The sequence below is a fragment of the Harpegnathos saltator genome, unplaced genomic scaffold, assembly GCF_003227715.2.
Source record: "Harpegnathos saltator strain DR-91 unplaced genomic scaffold, Hsal_v8.6 scaffold255, whole genome shotgun sequence".
NCBI classification, from domain to species: Eukaryota; Metazoa; Arthropoda; class Insecta; order Hymenoptera; family Formicidae; genus Harpegnathos; species Harpegnathos saltator.
Window position 1 is genome coordinate 1,718,295 of NW_020230045.1, and position 16,617 is coordinate 1,734,911.

Below are 16,617 nucleotides of genomic sequence, written 5' to 3' on the forward strand. Positions count from 1 at the left end.
GAACTTGTGCTCGAAGCAACGGCGAGAGAACTCTTATACGTTTCGCCTAGTGACGCGTTACTAAATTCGTAAATTCCACGACTATATATAAATAACTAATTGCTGCAGACGTGACCGCGAAACGAAACGAAACGATTTCTCATTTTCTTGCATGTCCTCCACGGACGGCCAAACTCTGCTTTATTACCTGCTAAAATTACCGCGCAACATATGATACTCCGATTCTCGCGAGCAGACTGGATAACTGGAACAGATATAAAAAACTGGTTCAATGTTCCGACGAACCGATGCAGTCGGCGTTGCGAGCGCAAATTACCACTTTCTTGCTGCGCAGAGAAATTTCGAGAGCTGCAATCAACGTCGAATCCCCTCAAAGAGAAAATACCAAAAGCGAGACTGTTTCTTCTGTTTCGTTTGTCTTTGCCCTCTCTTCCTCCTTCGTTTCTGTCGTATTCGACGCGTGCCAGTCTTCGATATGGGGCGACTCGCAATTTGATGACCGATGAATATCGTATATACGTATGTACACCTCGCACCGTGCGCGAGCTCCTACATCGCTTTTTAATCGGTTTCCCGAGTTGAAATTCTCGCTCGACATATTGATCCTGCGAATTCCGTCGGACTCGAAGAATCAATGGAGAATCGCGAAATATAATCTTGCACATGCTTTTGGGATGCTGTGTCGACCTACCTTGACGCTGCAAGTGATTACTTCGTCCCGCTTCGTCTTGGACCAAGTTGGAAATTAAATGCAGATAAGCAACTGGGACAATCGAGTGTTAAATAATTCTTAAACGAATCCTCCGTTAAACCTCAACACCGAGACTCAACGTAGCCCATTGAGATGACAGATTATGACAAAAAAATCCTTGAATAATAATCCTTTTTTAACTTGTACGAAGGACGGCAATCATTTGCAGCGTCAAAAGACAATAACCTGTACAGTGTTACAACCGGAGACTCTCCAGCGGTTCTTCAAGTTCGACGAAATGCGCAGGCTCGACGTAGAGCGAACATCTCGACTCGGATTATCGCTATCGATCGATAATTAATCGTAATAATTCGAGCGCTTGTTCGTTATCGTCGTTATAGCCTACCTACTGGGGGGGGGGGGGGAAGAGTGTTTTCGTCCGTCTTAAAGCTATAGTTTCCTTTTCTCAGGGCAGAAAAGCTCGCACCTATTGATCAACCTTCCGTCACCTCGGGAACTCAATCTCGCGTGTCGAAACCTCGTTCCATTCTTCGCGACGTGGTTGTCGCCGCGTTAGCGCAGGAGGAAGAAAAGTCACGGAATTGTTCGCGCGCGATTATTCTTTTCCTTTTCTCCTTTTTGTTCTTCCTTCCTTTCTTTCGCCGCCTCTCCCTCTCTCTCTCTCTCTCTCTCTCTCTCTCTCTCTCTCTCTCTCTCTCTCTCTCTCTCTCTCTCTCCCTCTCCCTCTCCCTCTCCCTCTCCCTCTCTCTCTCTCTCTCTCTCTCTCTCTCTCTCTCTCTCTCTCTCTCTCTCTCTCTCTCTCTCTCTCTCTCTCTCTCTCTCGGAGAGCCAAGCTAGCTGTGTGTCGCACGTGCGATCGCACGTGATCACGCTTGAGAGGAATATCCGCGGCCGCGGTATCGCCAATTCGCGACTTTCAGCTCTGATCGCGATCACCCGAGCGCGACGTCGGACTCCCGGATCGAAACGCGAGAGAGACACTCTGCTATCTCGCTGTTAAAGCGAATATCATAGAGCGCGAGTGTGAATCGCGCATAGCCTAGATGACTAAGCCGTGTGACCGTTCACGCACGGCCAGTCTGAAAGTTCGGTTTGATCTTTCGACGAAATTTCGTTTCGCTGCATCCAATTGTCGAGATGAATTATTCATCGTGCGCGCGACAGGCGTAGGTATTATCGGCATCGTTACGTGCGCACGACGTAATCGTCCATCATCGTGGACCGAGCCGAACTTTGCGATTGACCAGAGCCACTTGCACAGTTAAAACTTGAACTTCAATGCGAAAGAGACCGCTACGTGTAAAAATATCGACGCCCCGGGACGAGGCGTCGAAGACGTTCTTTCTAATTCGATATTGCGCCGCAGCTGAAATTCTCAGATATCCTCCTCGTGTATTATTACTTTCTCGTCCCTTCTCTCTTCCTCGTATATTATTTTCTTATCCCTTCTCTTTGCGCCCCGCTCGCCGATCGCCGAAACAACGCTTGCGATCGGAAGGGCGGGGGTCTTCTCCGTCTCGCTCCGTCGCCGCGATCGCGTTTCGATTCGGGAGCAGATACGTTATACGTTACACGCCTCAGCGTGTGCTCGCAAAAATAGCGGCTACGATTCCTATGAATAATAAAATACAAGCTGGATTTATCTCAGCGCGCCGATTGGCTGCTCGCTCGTGAATCGGCCACACCGAAGCCAGGCTTCGGCGGTTGAATTTTCGGCGAGCACGCGCGCGCGGCGTGCTTGCTTTAGACGGAGGTAGGTTCGATTTTAATGGAACGGGGATTAGATATAGATCGAGTTACGGGGGCGCGTGGGGGCTGCGAGGGGTGGTTATTAATAAGAGCGATTATCAGACGAGAGAACAACGGGGCGGGCGCGAGCTCGGGGCGGGACTCGGTGCGGCGGTTATGTCGAGTTAATCTAAAAATGGAAGACATGGGACACGGGGCCGCGCGGAGGAGAGAATCTCGCTCCGCGAGAGATGATGGGAGGGTCGATAGTTCCTCTGGAAGACGGATCGATCCTCTGCCGGATCTGGATCCTCTGTGGATCTAACGTAACTGACGCGCAATCAATCCCTTCGCGCGGTATAATCCGGCCGTTCCCTTCCCGGCTCGCGACGCTCTCTTGACGCGGCCGATTAAATCGCGCACGCGCGATTGACGGATATTTCATATCGCGCGTTCGAAATTGGCGAATGCGATTTTACAGAGCGACAGAGCGGGAATTTAACAGTCGGATTGCGTCGCATACAAAGAACAAGATTAAACTATCGAGCGAGCTGGGCTGCTCGAAATTGTTGTCTCGATTCGAGGTAGAGGTAGAGGTAATTGTTACAACGTAATTGGGATGTGTAAATTGGCTGTGTAATGACACGCAGAAGACGATCGAGACGGAGCATTAAAATTGACGAATCGTTTTGAGACTTTCAGAAAATCGATCGAAATGGAAAAGAAGATCCGCCAAACTGGCGGATCGAGAGGCTGAAGTTGTCGTTCGATGAGATAAGGGTTGCGCGTCGTTAATGTGATCGAGAGAGAAGGAGAGCATCTGGCTCCTAAGTCCTAGATCAGTGGAAGGCGAAGGTATCCTAATGGATCTCGAGATCCTCCGTGGATCTCCGATATGGTGTGTGGAGGAGAAAGACTCGTGCGCTTCACTTCCATGAAAGCCACTAATTCTTTCAACGGAAGACAGCCAAGTTCTCAAGAGTGACATCATGCATCTCTCCGTCGACTTACAACACGACCGAGAAATATAATTGGCTTTAGCGGAAGAAGCAGAGAAGAAGGGGAGAAAAAAGTAGAAGCAGCGGTAGAAGAGGAAGAGGAAGAAGGAAGAAGCGGAGAAATATTCTGTGCGATTTCTGTGCGGGAGGAAAGCTCCCGATGCAATCATTGAATTTCATCGAGTGGTCGATATTTTTACGCAATCTTTCGCAAATTAATTGTCAAGCATCAAAGCAAAAGATTCAACGAGACGAAGCACAGATTCAAAGTAAACGAGAGCAAAGGAAGACTAAGCGAAACAATTAGACAATTTCGATGAAAATTAGGCTAATGATCTCGAAATTAAATGTTAAATGTTAAAGGTAAATAGCCTAATTGCCGTTCTCACCTGAAACAGCCATTACAAGTATTTCACGAGCGTAATGAGGATTTAAAGCACGCTCGTACAGCCCCACCGTGGATTATCCAACAATTAGCAGCGGGCCCAGGAGAGAGGGAGTAAAAAAGGGGCAGAGAAAAAGGGTGGAAGCACCGTCGTGGGATCGTTGAAAAATGGCGGCTGTGAAAGCCGAGACGGAGGCGGAGGCGTTTGCAAACGGGCTTTCGATGACGTTTCGTCCTCAATCTGTCGGCCAATCGGATCGTTCGTCACTTCTCATTTTCCCTCGTTAATTCGGCGGAGCATCGAAGACCGATTCGCGTGTTGATTTATGCCCGACTATCGGCTGTCACTATCGCGTATATTACGCGGTGTGTATCCATCGGCGCGAGACAGAGAGATTTCGTTGAAATGTTCGTCCCGACTTCACCCGAAAAGCGAGAGCGCCTTCAACCAAAGTCAGTCTCAGGAAAGTTGAAAAATACGCTCAATCCTTCGAAGCTAGCCTCTACTCTATCGCGAGTGGGATTTCAGTACTCTAACGGTAAAGTATCCAACGCACTCCTCTACTTTGCTATAACACGTGTAAAAGCCAGAAAAGAAACATCTGTGCCGAATCAATCCCGATGGGCAAGATTCATGTTTGCCGACGTAAGCAACGATCAGTCTATTTATAAAACAATCGTTTACAACCAGGAAATTAACCTGGAAACTTGTCGTCTGCTTTGAGTGAAGAATAATGAAACGTAAGCGCAAGTAGATGCGTTCGAAATTGTCGTGTCGCAATATTCGCACAAGGATAATGGAATATTCGCGATAAGAGAATTTGGCATGACGCTTTTTCCACCTATTGTCGTATATATTATAATAAGTTTATGTCAATTAGTCGATGCAATCATACCGAAACTATGTGCGTTACAGTCTGCTTCAGGAGGCTTCTGTCATGCGGAAAACGCATTGACTCGTCTGCTACATCGATACGAAAAGGTGTGCGAGCGTATTAATTAGATTTCTAAGCAACTACTTGCGTCACAGATCGCCGCGATCCCGATCGAGACGCCAGATAATCGTGCACCTCCGAGATTTTCTCCGAGCAGCGCAAAAGCGAGATCCCAGCGAGAGGACTTTATTTGCTTAGCTCGAAAGCCATCACTCAGAGCGATGAAACGAAAACAGATGAAAGAGAAAATAACGCGGAGGGACAGATACGCGGTAGTTTTATTCATCTTCGTGAGATGATGCTCGGGACGATCAAGACTCAAGTATCGCGCGGCGCGCGCCGGTCGGGAAGGAAAATACTCTCGAGAAAATTAGGAGTCGCGGGCCACCGGGAGGAGTAAACGCGCTTTCAGTTCGGTATGACAGACGTCGCTTTCTAGGGACTCTCCGCTACGATCGCGGTAATTTCCTTGGCGGTAAAGTTTTAGCGGATGGCGAATTTTGTGAAGGAGGGCACGACGATCGAATAATTCCAGTTCCGAAACTCCGTCCGTCGGAGAGAGAAGAAGAAGACATTTCGAAAAGAGAATTATTTCGTAAGGAGAGAAAAAAAGAGACACAATAGGCGGAGACACAAAATAAATATCGATGAGAAACATGACGTGCGTGAAACCATATTGTAAATCAATCTGCAACTCCACTCGTGAATAAAATCAATCAAACGATAATTACAATCGACGCGCGAATATATAACAACGATGAAATAACTGCAAGAATAAGCATAAGGGGAAGGGGAGGAGCGGAAAGTTCAGTGCGTTCGCGTTATTACTCTACTTCGACGACTACGACATCGATTTAGAAGATTCGGCAAGAAGATAATAGTGACTAAATAATGACTCTTAAACTTCGTCCTCGCACTGTGCAGCGCCTATAATAATGATTATCTCTCTACGGGAGGAGTTCTCTCTAAGTTCGCCGCGATTAACGCGAGAAAATCCTTTGGCCGATGCGTACCTGAGCAATCCTAGAGATTTAATTCATTAACTGTATAACGTAGCGGATCTCGAGATGTTTGCCGTATTCCGTCACACCTGGTCGGTCTGCCAATCTGGACATTATCGACGATAAATCTCCGGGCACCAAATGAGCGAAACATCGGTGATACAAGATCCGATTGGAGTCGCCGCGACCTCGTGGGGAGATCAGAATCGAGATTATCGCCTGATTTCTGAGAGTACCAATTCAGAATTCGAACCCTCGGCGGCAGTGCTGGAGAGAGATAGACAACAATAAATCGAAGCTCTGGATCCTCCTCGACAAATCGGGGTTTATCGTTCGAATTCGCCCTTTCTCCGCTTTAATCCGCTGATGAACCACCGAGGGAAAGCACAAGGTCGATTATATATACGTATTAAATTTCTCCTCGGCTGTTCCCTTAATCCAACTCTCAACTTCTCCGATCCGAGCGCCGTTCCTGCTTCGAGCTTCGAGCTTGGACCTTTTTCTCTGAAGAAGAACAAAGAGAGAAACAGAAAAGAAAAGAAAAGAGCCGAAATATCTCTTCTTATCAAATACTCTCGAAATATTCGAGATCAATTAGGAGAAGAGAGGCGATTGCGCGCGCGACATTGCGAAAGTATTCCACACGCGTTCGAGGAATACCGTCGTGCAGCGATGGGAAATTAGCGGAAGCTCTCAACGTACGCGTTTACAGCCGCGAGAACGACACGGCGCGAAACGAGACCCTCATTATCGCGGCGCAGTTGAAAGTAAAGAGCCGGCACTGGCGCCTTAACGAGCGCGCAAAGGTCCAATCTCGAAGCGGGATGGAGCAACGAGAGAGCCTACGATATAATACGATGAGCCTCCGAACACAGACTATGGGTTTCATCACTTAGCGCGGCCACCGTCGACCACGAGCAAGGTAATCTCGCGGATTTCACTCGACCCGCGTAATCAAACTTCCTCGCCTTTTGGACGAAGCCCCATCTCGAGAATCGAAAGATTCCGCCTGAGCGGGCGCGCCGCGCCGCGCCGCGCCGCGCCGCGTCGCGACGATTATGTTCCCGCCGCCGATATCATTAATCTCCTTAAATCCACGCTTTAGCCGTCGGGAAGTTAACCGGCGCAGAGCGAAGCACCGAGAGGAGAGAACGAGCGGGCGGGGCCGGCCGCAACGCGATGATTAAACATTCTCGGCTGTCACGAGCTGCGAACGACGCGGTGCGGAACGGAAACGCTCTCACGCGCCATCTTCTTGCTCTCCCGGCTCGCGATAACGTACCGCGAGTCAGTCTTTGTCGCCAAAGGCGATCCGATGGAACCGTGAGCCTCGGCTGAGAGAAATGAACGAGCCCGCCCGAGCGGCCGAGAATCGGAATAAACAGTTTGAGCCGCGACCGTTGAGCTGTTCATCGAGCTGGAAACGGGCGATTTCTATTAGCGCGCCGGGGCGGACGAAAGCGTCGCGTCCGAGCGCATCCAAGACGCCTCATCAGGCGTCGCCTTGCTCGTGATCTGGTCGCCCATCGATCTCGCTCATCGACTTCTCCGCGAGCTGCATTCTCGTCCGGCTTTCACCTGTCGTGCGCGCGCGCGCGGGGGATCGACTCGCTTCACCTTCGATTCGAGAGTCGAAGAACTTATAGAAATAATACTTTCGTCACGTCTGAAGCGGTCAACGCCTCAACTCGAGACTGTGTCGCGGTGCCGCAGCACGGGGGTGTTGCGGAACGTCGCGAGGGGTCCACCACCTGGTCGTCGGGTCGTCGGAGCGACGCGTAAAAATCTCGAGGGAGGACGTCGAGCGGCCACGGCCGACGTCCTCGAAGAACCGAGATCCCAATCGACAGTTTACGATTCGGGGGGTTGGAACAGGAACCCTTGTGGCGACCATCACCACAAGGGGTGCGCGACATGCACGTGGTCACGTGGTCTCTCGTGTGCAGCCGGCGATATCGATCTCGAGGATCGTCGCCGGTTCATTTAGGGTGCCTCGACGGTCCTCACCCCGGCTCACACCCTGGTCTCGTTGTAGGGGCTGGACGAGCTCGCGCCCTGGCGACGCTGCCGGTCGGCGTCGCCCGGCACGTTGAACACGACGTTCGGCACGGTCGCCGGGTCGACCGTCGGGGTTTGCTGATAGTGCGACCGAACGGGCTGCGATTGGTGAGAGTGGGAGGAGGACGAGGGCGCGCCCTCGCTTATGGAGGTAGTCGAGGCGAGTATACGCCGACCGCGTACCTGGTAACGTTGGGGGTAGCAGCGCCCGCAGCAGGAATGCAGCAGGCCGCCCCTGGAGGCAGTGCTGTGCGCAGGGGAGGTCAGGGGTGACGGCGAGCCCGGCCTCTTCGGGGCGCCGTTGTACGGCACTTCCATCTCCACGAACTCGCGGTCCTGGAAAAAGAAGAAGAAGGGGTGCTCGTCAGCGGAAATTTCTTTGTCGGCTTCTCAAGGATGACGCGCTAACGGAAGCAGGAGCCGTGCGAGGAGGGTAGCAAGCGAAAGCATGCGTGCGGCAAGTATGCTGAGGAGATTTCACGCGTGAACGATGACGTCGAGGAGGATACTGGTCGGGCCGCGAGATTACAGGAGGAAGGACGAAAATGCGGGGACGGTGAGGAAGGTTCGAGGAAAAATACTATCGGAGAACAGATCGGAGAAAAGAGAAGACCCATGGGAGAGAGAGAAAAGCTGGAAGCACACTCGTTGGATACCTCCGGCACCGAAGAGGGTTGAAAGGAGAGGTAGCGGAACATGCAGGGTCTTTCCGGTGTTCCATTCGTCGGCTGAGGGAGGTGAGCAAGCGCGAGGCCAACAGTCAGCGACAATTCTCGCAAGCAGGGCGCATACACACACGTACACACATGAATTAGGACGTGTGCTGGGGAGGTCTTGGTTCGAGGTGTGCGCGAGGCAAGAAGACGTCGGATTATTCCCGAGCGACTCTCCGCGCGACGTCGAACGTGTCGAAACGATCGAATCTATATAATCGCTACGCCATTAGTAGCTCGCGCTCAATTATCGTTTGTCTGTATTAGACTTGCAGCGCACGCGAGTCCGTGCGCCCCTCTGTGGGTTTGTCATCATACTCTTCTTAACGAAGCACAATGGAATTATTATTCGATTAATTATTTTTTCCCGCTGGGATATATATCGTTTGTCACGTGTGTTGGCGCGCGCGTGATAATTAACGAGCGCGAATGCGCGCAAAGTACCAGCGCGTCGCGTAACATCGCGCGGAAGTAAAGCGTATTAACTTCCGGCGTAATCACATTTCACGCTTCCTCGGCGACGCGATACAAATTTTCTCTCTCACTCTCTGTCTCTGTCTTCCTTTCTCTCGCTTTCTCTCTCTCTCTCTCTCTCTCTCTCTCTCTCTCTCTCTCTCTCTCTCTCTCTCTCTCTCTCTCTCTCTCTCTCTCTCTGTCCGTAGAAAAATTTTGTTTCCCGACGATTCCTTTTTTTCTTCTGTTTCTTTCTTTCTCGGCTAATCAAGTTTTAATTTCCAAAGGATAATAACTTACTAACTATAGACGGCTAATAAATTAATGTACTTTGCTGAACACCGTCGCGCACTTTCCCACCACGACGCAAGACGGAGCGCAACTATTTCTCGACATGTTACCGTCGCTGACCCAACTTCGACCTGTCATATAATGCTTAATCTATGTGTAAAGTTGCTGGTTAACCCAAATTACGCCGAGATGAGGAAGCGAGCAACCAGCTCTTTCATTTGCTCCTCGTTGTTACGTTATAACACGCGCCTGTTTCGCACACGACTCCACGAACTTCCGCTGGGAATGCGTCGGACCTACTTTACATTAACATCGGGACGTTTTTGTTGGTGTAGCCGATGTTCCACGTGGATCTGTTTGCATATTAGTGAAGAATTAAGAAAACACATCAGATCCGAAATATAAAGAAGAGAAAAGAGAATCGGCGTGAAGGAGAAAAGTAAACCTTTCGGAGGAAAAAGATATATTCTATTTCGAATCGCGTGATTTCATCTTCGGTATCGTTCACATAAAAATGGACACTCTTCCGATCTACTTAAAAATATTAGGTGTACAAATGAATAATCCAATTTTTTCAGCTACATTCAAGGTTTATTTTAAAAGAAAGTAAATTAAATTGTTCAATCAAAGTATTCGCCGTTGCTTTCCATAACTTTAAGCCATCTTTCAGGCAGCTGATGAATTCCATCTCGGAAAAATGTTACGTCTTTGGACACGATAAAGTCGTCAAGCCATTTTCGGATCTCATCCACTGATTGGAAGTGCATATCGGACAAGGCGTGTTGCATCGACCGGAACAAGTGATAATCGGATGGAGCAATGTCTAGTGAATACGCCGGCCGTGCTGCAAGACGTCCCAGCCAAGACTCATTATGGTGTCTTTTGTATTGGAAGCAATGTGTGGCCTGGCTTTGTCATGCAACAATTTCACTGGAGGTTCTCCTTTGCCAGTATACGGGGGTTTTCGTTCCAATTCTTGACTCAAGCAGATTAACTGACGTTGGTAGCAGTCCGCAGTAACTGTTTCATCCGGTTCCAACAACTCATAATAAAGCACGCCCTTGATATCCCAGCAAATGCAGAAAAGAACCTTCTTTCCGAAGCGATTGGATTTTGCAACCGATTTTGATGATTCGTCGGGATTTACCCATGACTTTCTGCGTTTCGGATTGTCAGTAGAGTATCCATTTCTCATCGTCCGTAACGATTTTCCACAAGAAAGACTTTCGACACTGCTTATTGAGAAGAGAAAGACACGCTGCCACTCGTTGATTTTTGTTAGTTTCAGTGAGTTCATGCGGAACCCATTTTCCTTCTTTCTGGATCTTTCCCATCTCATGTAGGCGTTTGGAATTCGTTTGCTGCGTTACTCCCAACTGTTCTGCAAGCTCTTTTTGTGTTTGTGCCGAATTCTCAGCGAGCGGTTGTTTCAAATCATCATTATCGCACTTCGGAGGGCCTCCAGGGCGTTGTTTGTCGATTAGACTGAAATTACCGCTTTTAAACCGCTTGAATCAAAATGCACACACATCGTACGATACAACACCTTCGCCGAGAAAGGAACAAATCGATTCGCACGCTCTTGCAGCATTTTTTCCTTGTTGGAATTCGTAAAGAATGCAGTGTCGGATATGCACCTTATCTGTTGCCATTTTCGACTGTTTCGACTGAACTGAATACTTTTGAAGGTTATGTTGGGCCTTTCGCCAAACTATATGTTCTTTTTAATAGCTATATGTCAACATTGCATAATCACAAAAGAGCGGGAAAATCTATTCATTTTAAAATTGATTTCATAACTGCTTAAAATAATTTGGATTATTCATTTGTACACCTAATACATCGAGAGGAGTAATATTTTAGTATATAAATGAAACTTTTTACATATAAACTTTTAAATATATATAAATCACTCGCGACTTTATAGAAAAGGAGAATTCCGTCTGGGAATTCCTAAATCTCTTTCTTCGGCGTAATTCAATCCCTTTTTTGTGCCTGTTCCGCGCAATCTTTCATGGTTAGTTAAATTACTAGACTAAATTACTAGAGATCCTGTAGGTGCGAAAGAGTGGATAGCGCGTGCGATTTCGTGATCCGCGTGAGAAACGGGACGCCACGAAGAAATCCTGCGGGAGCGATGCTCGAAAAACGAGGGGTTATCGAGTGATCTCGATGTCGCTCGAGTGAGCGTCGCGTTCTTCGGCGTCGCACGAAAGGATATTGCTCGTATAGAATGGAGCAGCACCTCGATCTCTCCTTTGTGATAAACGTCCTCGAAACGACTAGACGAGGTCCACATAAACTGATAAACGTTTTCGCCGTGCGAAAGATAACGACCACTCATAATTTACCCGCGATACCTCGTATAATTATCAGATGTATGTTATTATGTCGTTATACGATTGGAAAATTCCCCTGACAAATTGCGTTAATTTGTTCATTCAGAGCAGAAATGCGTGTTGCTTTCTTTCGTATTTTTCGGGCGCATATTTGCATCAGAATTATATATTTTAATTCAATCTGTGACACAGCATTAATATTCATTGCAAATGAATTCATTTATGAAAGTGAGCGCGAAATAAGATCAAGAAATGTTCAGCCGGTGGAATCATATACACTCGTCTTGAGAGATTTTATTCCCCCGAGAGCTTGTGATTAAATTACACGCTACATTCACGGTTCTGACTCCGATTAGCCTACTTATCGTATGTTGCTTGAATAGCTTGGGGGCCGTACAACAATATTACTTGGAATCATCTTTCATATTATTCAGACGAAACTCTCCAGAATCAGAGACAAAAAACGGACCGTAATATATATTTAACACTGATATTGCTTTTAATTAAACATGCCAAGGACGAATATCCCTTAGATGATCAATAATTCCACGGTTCACCGTAACAATAAATAAATTATGATATTTGAGTACCAAAAGGAAAGACAAACGCATACACCTGTTATTGGTTTATGCACCTCGGCGTAGGTGGTATTGATATCCCAGTTGCACAAAAAGTTACCGCCTCGTGGAAAAGTCTTCGTCAACTGTCTGAAAAACTCCCGAGGGAGCCTTGTAAGGCTTTCAAAGCTACAAGATGGCTCGCATTCGAAAGAACTTGATCTTGGAGAACCGCAGGATTATTCGCGAGAGACTGTTCATATTTCAACACTTTCCGATGGTCTTTCCTGAAGGAGAGAGAGAGAGAGAAAGGAGAGCGGAGGAAAGAGAGAGACGCGATTTGTCCTCGCAAAGTTCTCCGTCGTTCGTGAGCCGGCTGCTCTAATCTCGGTGCGAAAGTCGCGTGATTTGCGTAATAAACATGCGAGATCATCGTCGGCCACAGAATCCACTTAGATTATCCCGCGGAGCATTTTCGAGTGACGTTTGCGAAAGTGTAAGCCGCAGTTTTTGTCCTCAATTTAGACAGCGTCGCACATTTCGACCTTGTATATTTCATCTCCGACGATAAATTAAGAGAAATAATAATAAGAACGATTATTTCGGTGAATACGATTACGACTAATAACGGGGGAGAACGTTAAGTATATTCAGCTAGATTTAATCTTCGTCAACTTGAAAATATTTAATGTCTGACCTGATTAATAATTTTAGTCCTCACACACACACACACACATACCATTCTCCTCATGATTAATAAATTCTTGAATTTTTGGCTCGGGTATTCTCTCTTCTAGCCACTCGTTATTATTTAATCGAGTCCTCGAAGAAATCTTGCGATGTATTATTCAAATTTGAAACCTCCTAACGTCGTTATAAAAAGTACCTAAATAAAACACTTTTCGTTATGAAGTTCGCAAAAATCAAGTCGCGAGTGGAAAAATACGAGTAGAAATTATCTAATTTCAGCCACAAGTAAATAAGAAAAAAGATCAACCAGGCCTAGATAAGTCGGTTTTCTGAAAAAACCTGACACAAATATCTCGCGTACAATCCGTAAGACAGAATCGCATCTACGCGACAACGAACCTCTCGCTTGAGATTATCGAGCTGCTCGCGATAAAATTTCGCTCACTCGGAGTTCTCGGTGGGTTCAAACGACGCGTCGGAGATGGCCCGGAACTTAAACACTACGTTCTCTCTCTCTCTCTCTCTCTCTCTCTCTCTCTCTCTCTCTCTCTCTCTCTCTCTCTCTCTCTCTCTCTAGCTCGCTCGTTCGCTCGTTCGCTTTTCCCACGCAAATCGCGCCCAAAGTCCCGAGGGTTGTTCATAAAAGCGGTCGGCGGCCTGTTATATTCCATCGGTCAGGATCTTCCTACCCGTTGCCTTGGCAGAGGCCAGATTAAGCGTGTCCTTATCGCGTCTCACCGCATCTTCCTCGAGGGTAGCTGAGTGTAGGAATAAAACGAGGAGCTTCCATGGAGGCGAGATATCGGCTCAATAAGGGACGCCTCCTCGTCTCCCTTAACCCTGTTATTTTCCCGAGGAGGCGAGAGGGAGAGAAAATTCGCGATACGCTGCTGCACGTATCACATTGTTCGCGCGGGTAGCGCGCAAAAGGGAGAACCGTTAATGACGGTTTCAGAAAGATGGATGGGTCGAATGCGCGCCGCGTCAGTGCGGTCCGATCGATTCCTCCAAAAGCTTTCGCCGATGCCGCTTCGGTGAACGAAAAGTTAATGCGAAGTGTACGGGTCTCGAGATTGCGGATTTTTTTTTGGACGACGTTCGCGTCATCGCAGCCGGACATGCTGCGGGTCTGTGCTTAATCTTTCATTCTCATATCCAGAGGAATTCTAGTTACCTAATTCGCTTGTAGTTTTATAAGAATCTCTCCTCTGATCCCACTACTACAGTATTATACTAAACCCTGCCGGAAACGTGAAATTGTCGAGCCACTCTTTGCGTCGTGTGTCACGCGCTCGATCGATCATTAATACACTCGTTTGGCGAAGCTGAGAATTGTAAAATTGCAATTTACTGAATCGTAAAATTATCACGTCACGACAGCCGTCGATTAAAGCTCGCGTTTACTCGCTAATCCGTAAAAACCAAGGGAGAAATCACCGGCACGCTTGTTTTATAATCACCCGGTCTGTCAGACGCGAGTGTCGACACGCGAGAAATTCATTTAGCCCGACGTGGACTAAGAGTTGTATTGCCGGTAGTTATTCGCCTCCAACAGCAGCACGCGCTATGGTCCAATATGGTCGCAGCAGTGACAGGTCGGGAACTGTAAGACGCGCGGTCAGGGCACGTGTATGTATATTCGCATTCCCGGCGTGACAGAGCCGGCGAGATCGGTGTTCGTAAATCCAACAGCGGCCGCCACGTTGCCTCATAAATAACTCGATGCGGCATCGTGACCCGCCATGCTCCGCAGTTTTACGACCATAACGGCGGTTTGATATATTCGCGCGATTCCTTCCCCACCCGCGAAAGGACGACACGTAGCTCTCGACGATCCGGAAAATTGTGAGTCCTTAGGTCTTCCTTGGACACGCTCGTGTGTATGTATGTATTTTTCCTTTTCTTTCTCGGCAGTCGTAAAATGCCACCTCGGTTGACGGCACTTTGGTAAATTAAAAAGACCGCTCGCGACCGCACGCATCTAATATAATATTTAATACATCGAAGGAAATATATAAAAATATTTATATATTTTATAACATATATAAAAAAATAGATACATGTACATGTCACATCAATTATGGTTAATACGTATTGGATGCGTTTTACCGCAAAAGCCGTAGGTGAGCAGGAAAGGGTATTTGGTTTCGTTGTAATATTTACAACATTCCGCGGCCAGGCGGAGAATCGCGGTCGAGAATAAACGCGCGTTGTCAGACGCGCACATCGGTGGAATTGCGGGAGTGCATTGTCTAAATACCACAGTGACTGCGGAATCAACGGAATGACCGCTGCACATACGTCATCGACATCGGTCGCAGCCCGACGTCGTACTGCATCGATATTGAGACCTGGGCGAACGATACGGAGGACCAATCGTCAGATTTATCAGGATAATCGACAGCGACACGCTCGGATTACGCCGTAAATATAAATTCTATTGTCCGCGCTGGGGAGGACTATAGATCCCGTCCTTGTGAACGGCGACGAAGAGGGATGACGTTGCCAAAAGAGATTAATGTAACAAATCCGATTTCGAAATTTCGAATATTTCGCAGAAGAAAGAGCGAACGACACTTTTCCGAAGTGCCGGCGAGAATGAGTGACAAGTGAAACACGCATACACACATTTCGGCAGGAATTGATTTCGCGACGGATGTAACGACGTGCCGTGCAGGATAGCCATTCGAGAGCTCGCGTGCTGCTGCACTTCAACGTTTCAATGTTTCTTCGGCGACAGCTTCATCGTTCGATTCGCAACACATTGAAGTAAGAACGCGTAACGAAGCTCGAAATCTTGAGCAAGAAAGAAAGACAGCGAGAGGAAGCGAAGGCGCGCATCGCGAAGGACGCTCCTTCGATTAACCTGATTTCGCGGCGCAATGATGAATCACCGGCGGCGAAATATCGCGAATCTCGCCGCGGCGGCGATCGCGCTTTGCCCACGCTCAAGAACACCTCGCGACGTCGTGGTGAAACGTGGCGACCTGGAAGAACGGCCCCCCGTATGTCCAGGTCACGGCTGCGTCTCGACCGGTATGTTTTATTCCCTCCGCTCTCAGCCGGCTTCCATTCCGGCCGGCCGTAACGTGGCGAGGCTTTCACCCTTTCCGGCGGAGGGTTTGTTTCCAGCTGGCCGATATTAAATTCAGGAACACTCCTGACTGCGACAACCCTTCTCGGGGAGCAGTGCATACGTAACGGCGAATCCGCTAGCCGTTTTGTATCCCACTCGCTCTCTTCAGGATGTTTCCGGAACGACGCTTGGTAAACGCGCGCGGAAGGTGTGTTATGCACAACGAAACCTTCTGATGATTTAATAAACGAACGCGCACGTACGATGTGTCTTTTCTTCTATTTTGTATTTTTTTCATTTTTTTTTCAGACCGGGGGCAAAAGACACACTTCGGCGCGGCCGGTTTTCCGGAACGCCAAGTGCTAATTCGACCGTGTATTTTCGCCGTCGGTCGGCCGGCCTTCCGTGTTTTCCGCGAAGTTTCACGTATTGTCAGGCTTAACAATTTTATGGCAAAATTGTTACATGTATATGTACGTGTGTGTGTGTGTGTGTGTAAAAATACTTTTTCTTCTACCATTGTCCAGCACAGATCCCAAAATGTAATACAATTTTTGAAAAACCACATTGAAAAACGTTCATTCTTATGACAAATTATTTTGGAAATATAGACAAAAAATATGTACGGTCTTGCGAAATAATTTAATATTTTATATCTCGAAAATTACGCATCTTCGGACA

General features: G+C 47.9%; 1 protein-coding gene across 7 annotated transcripts in view; it reads right to left on the reverse strand.

The window, feature by feature from the left end:
* Positions 1-16,617, reverse strand: part of Shal (potassium voltage-gated channel protein Shal) — a 129,970-nt gene that overhangs the window by 49,591 nt on the left and 63,762 nt on the right. For 6 of the 7 annotated variants that reach the window (XM_025299259.1, XM_025299254.1, XM_025299256.1 and 3 more), the window contains exon 4: positions 8,001-8,153. In XM_025299259.1, coding sequence (XP_025155044.1) covers positions 8,001-8,153 — 153 coding nt within the window. Of the gene's footprint in view, positions 1-5,771; positions 6,027-8,000; positions 8,154-16,617 lie in introns of all 7 variants that reach the window. The other variant, XR_003112968.1, reaches the window with a different exon arrangement.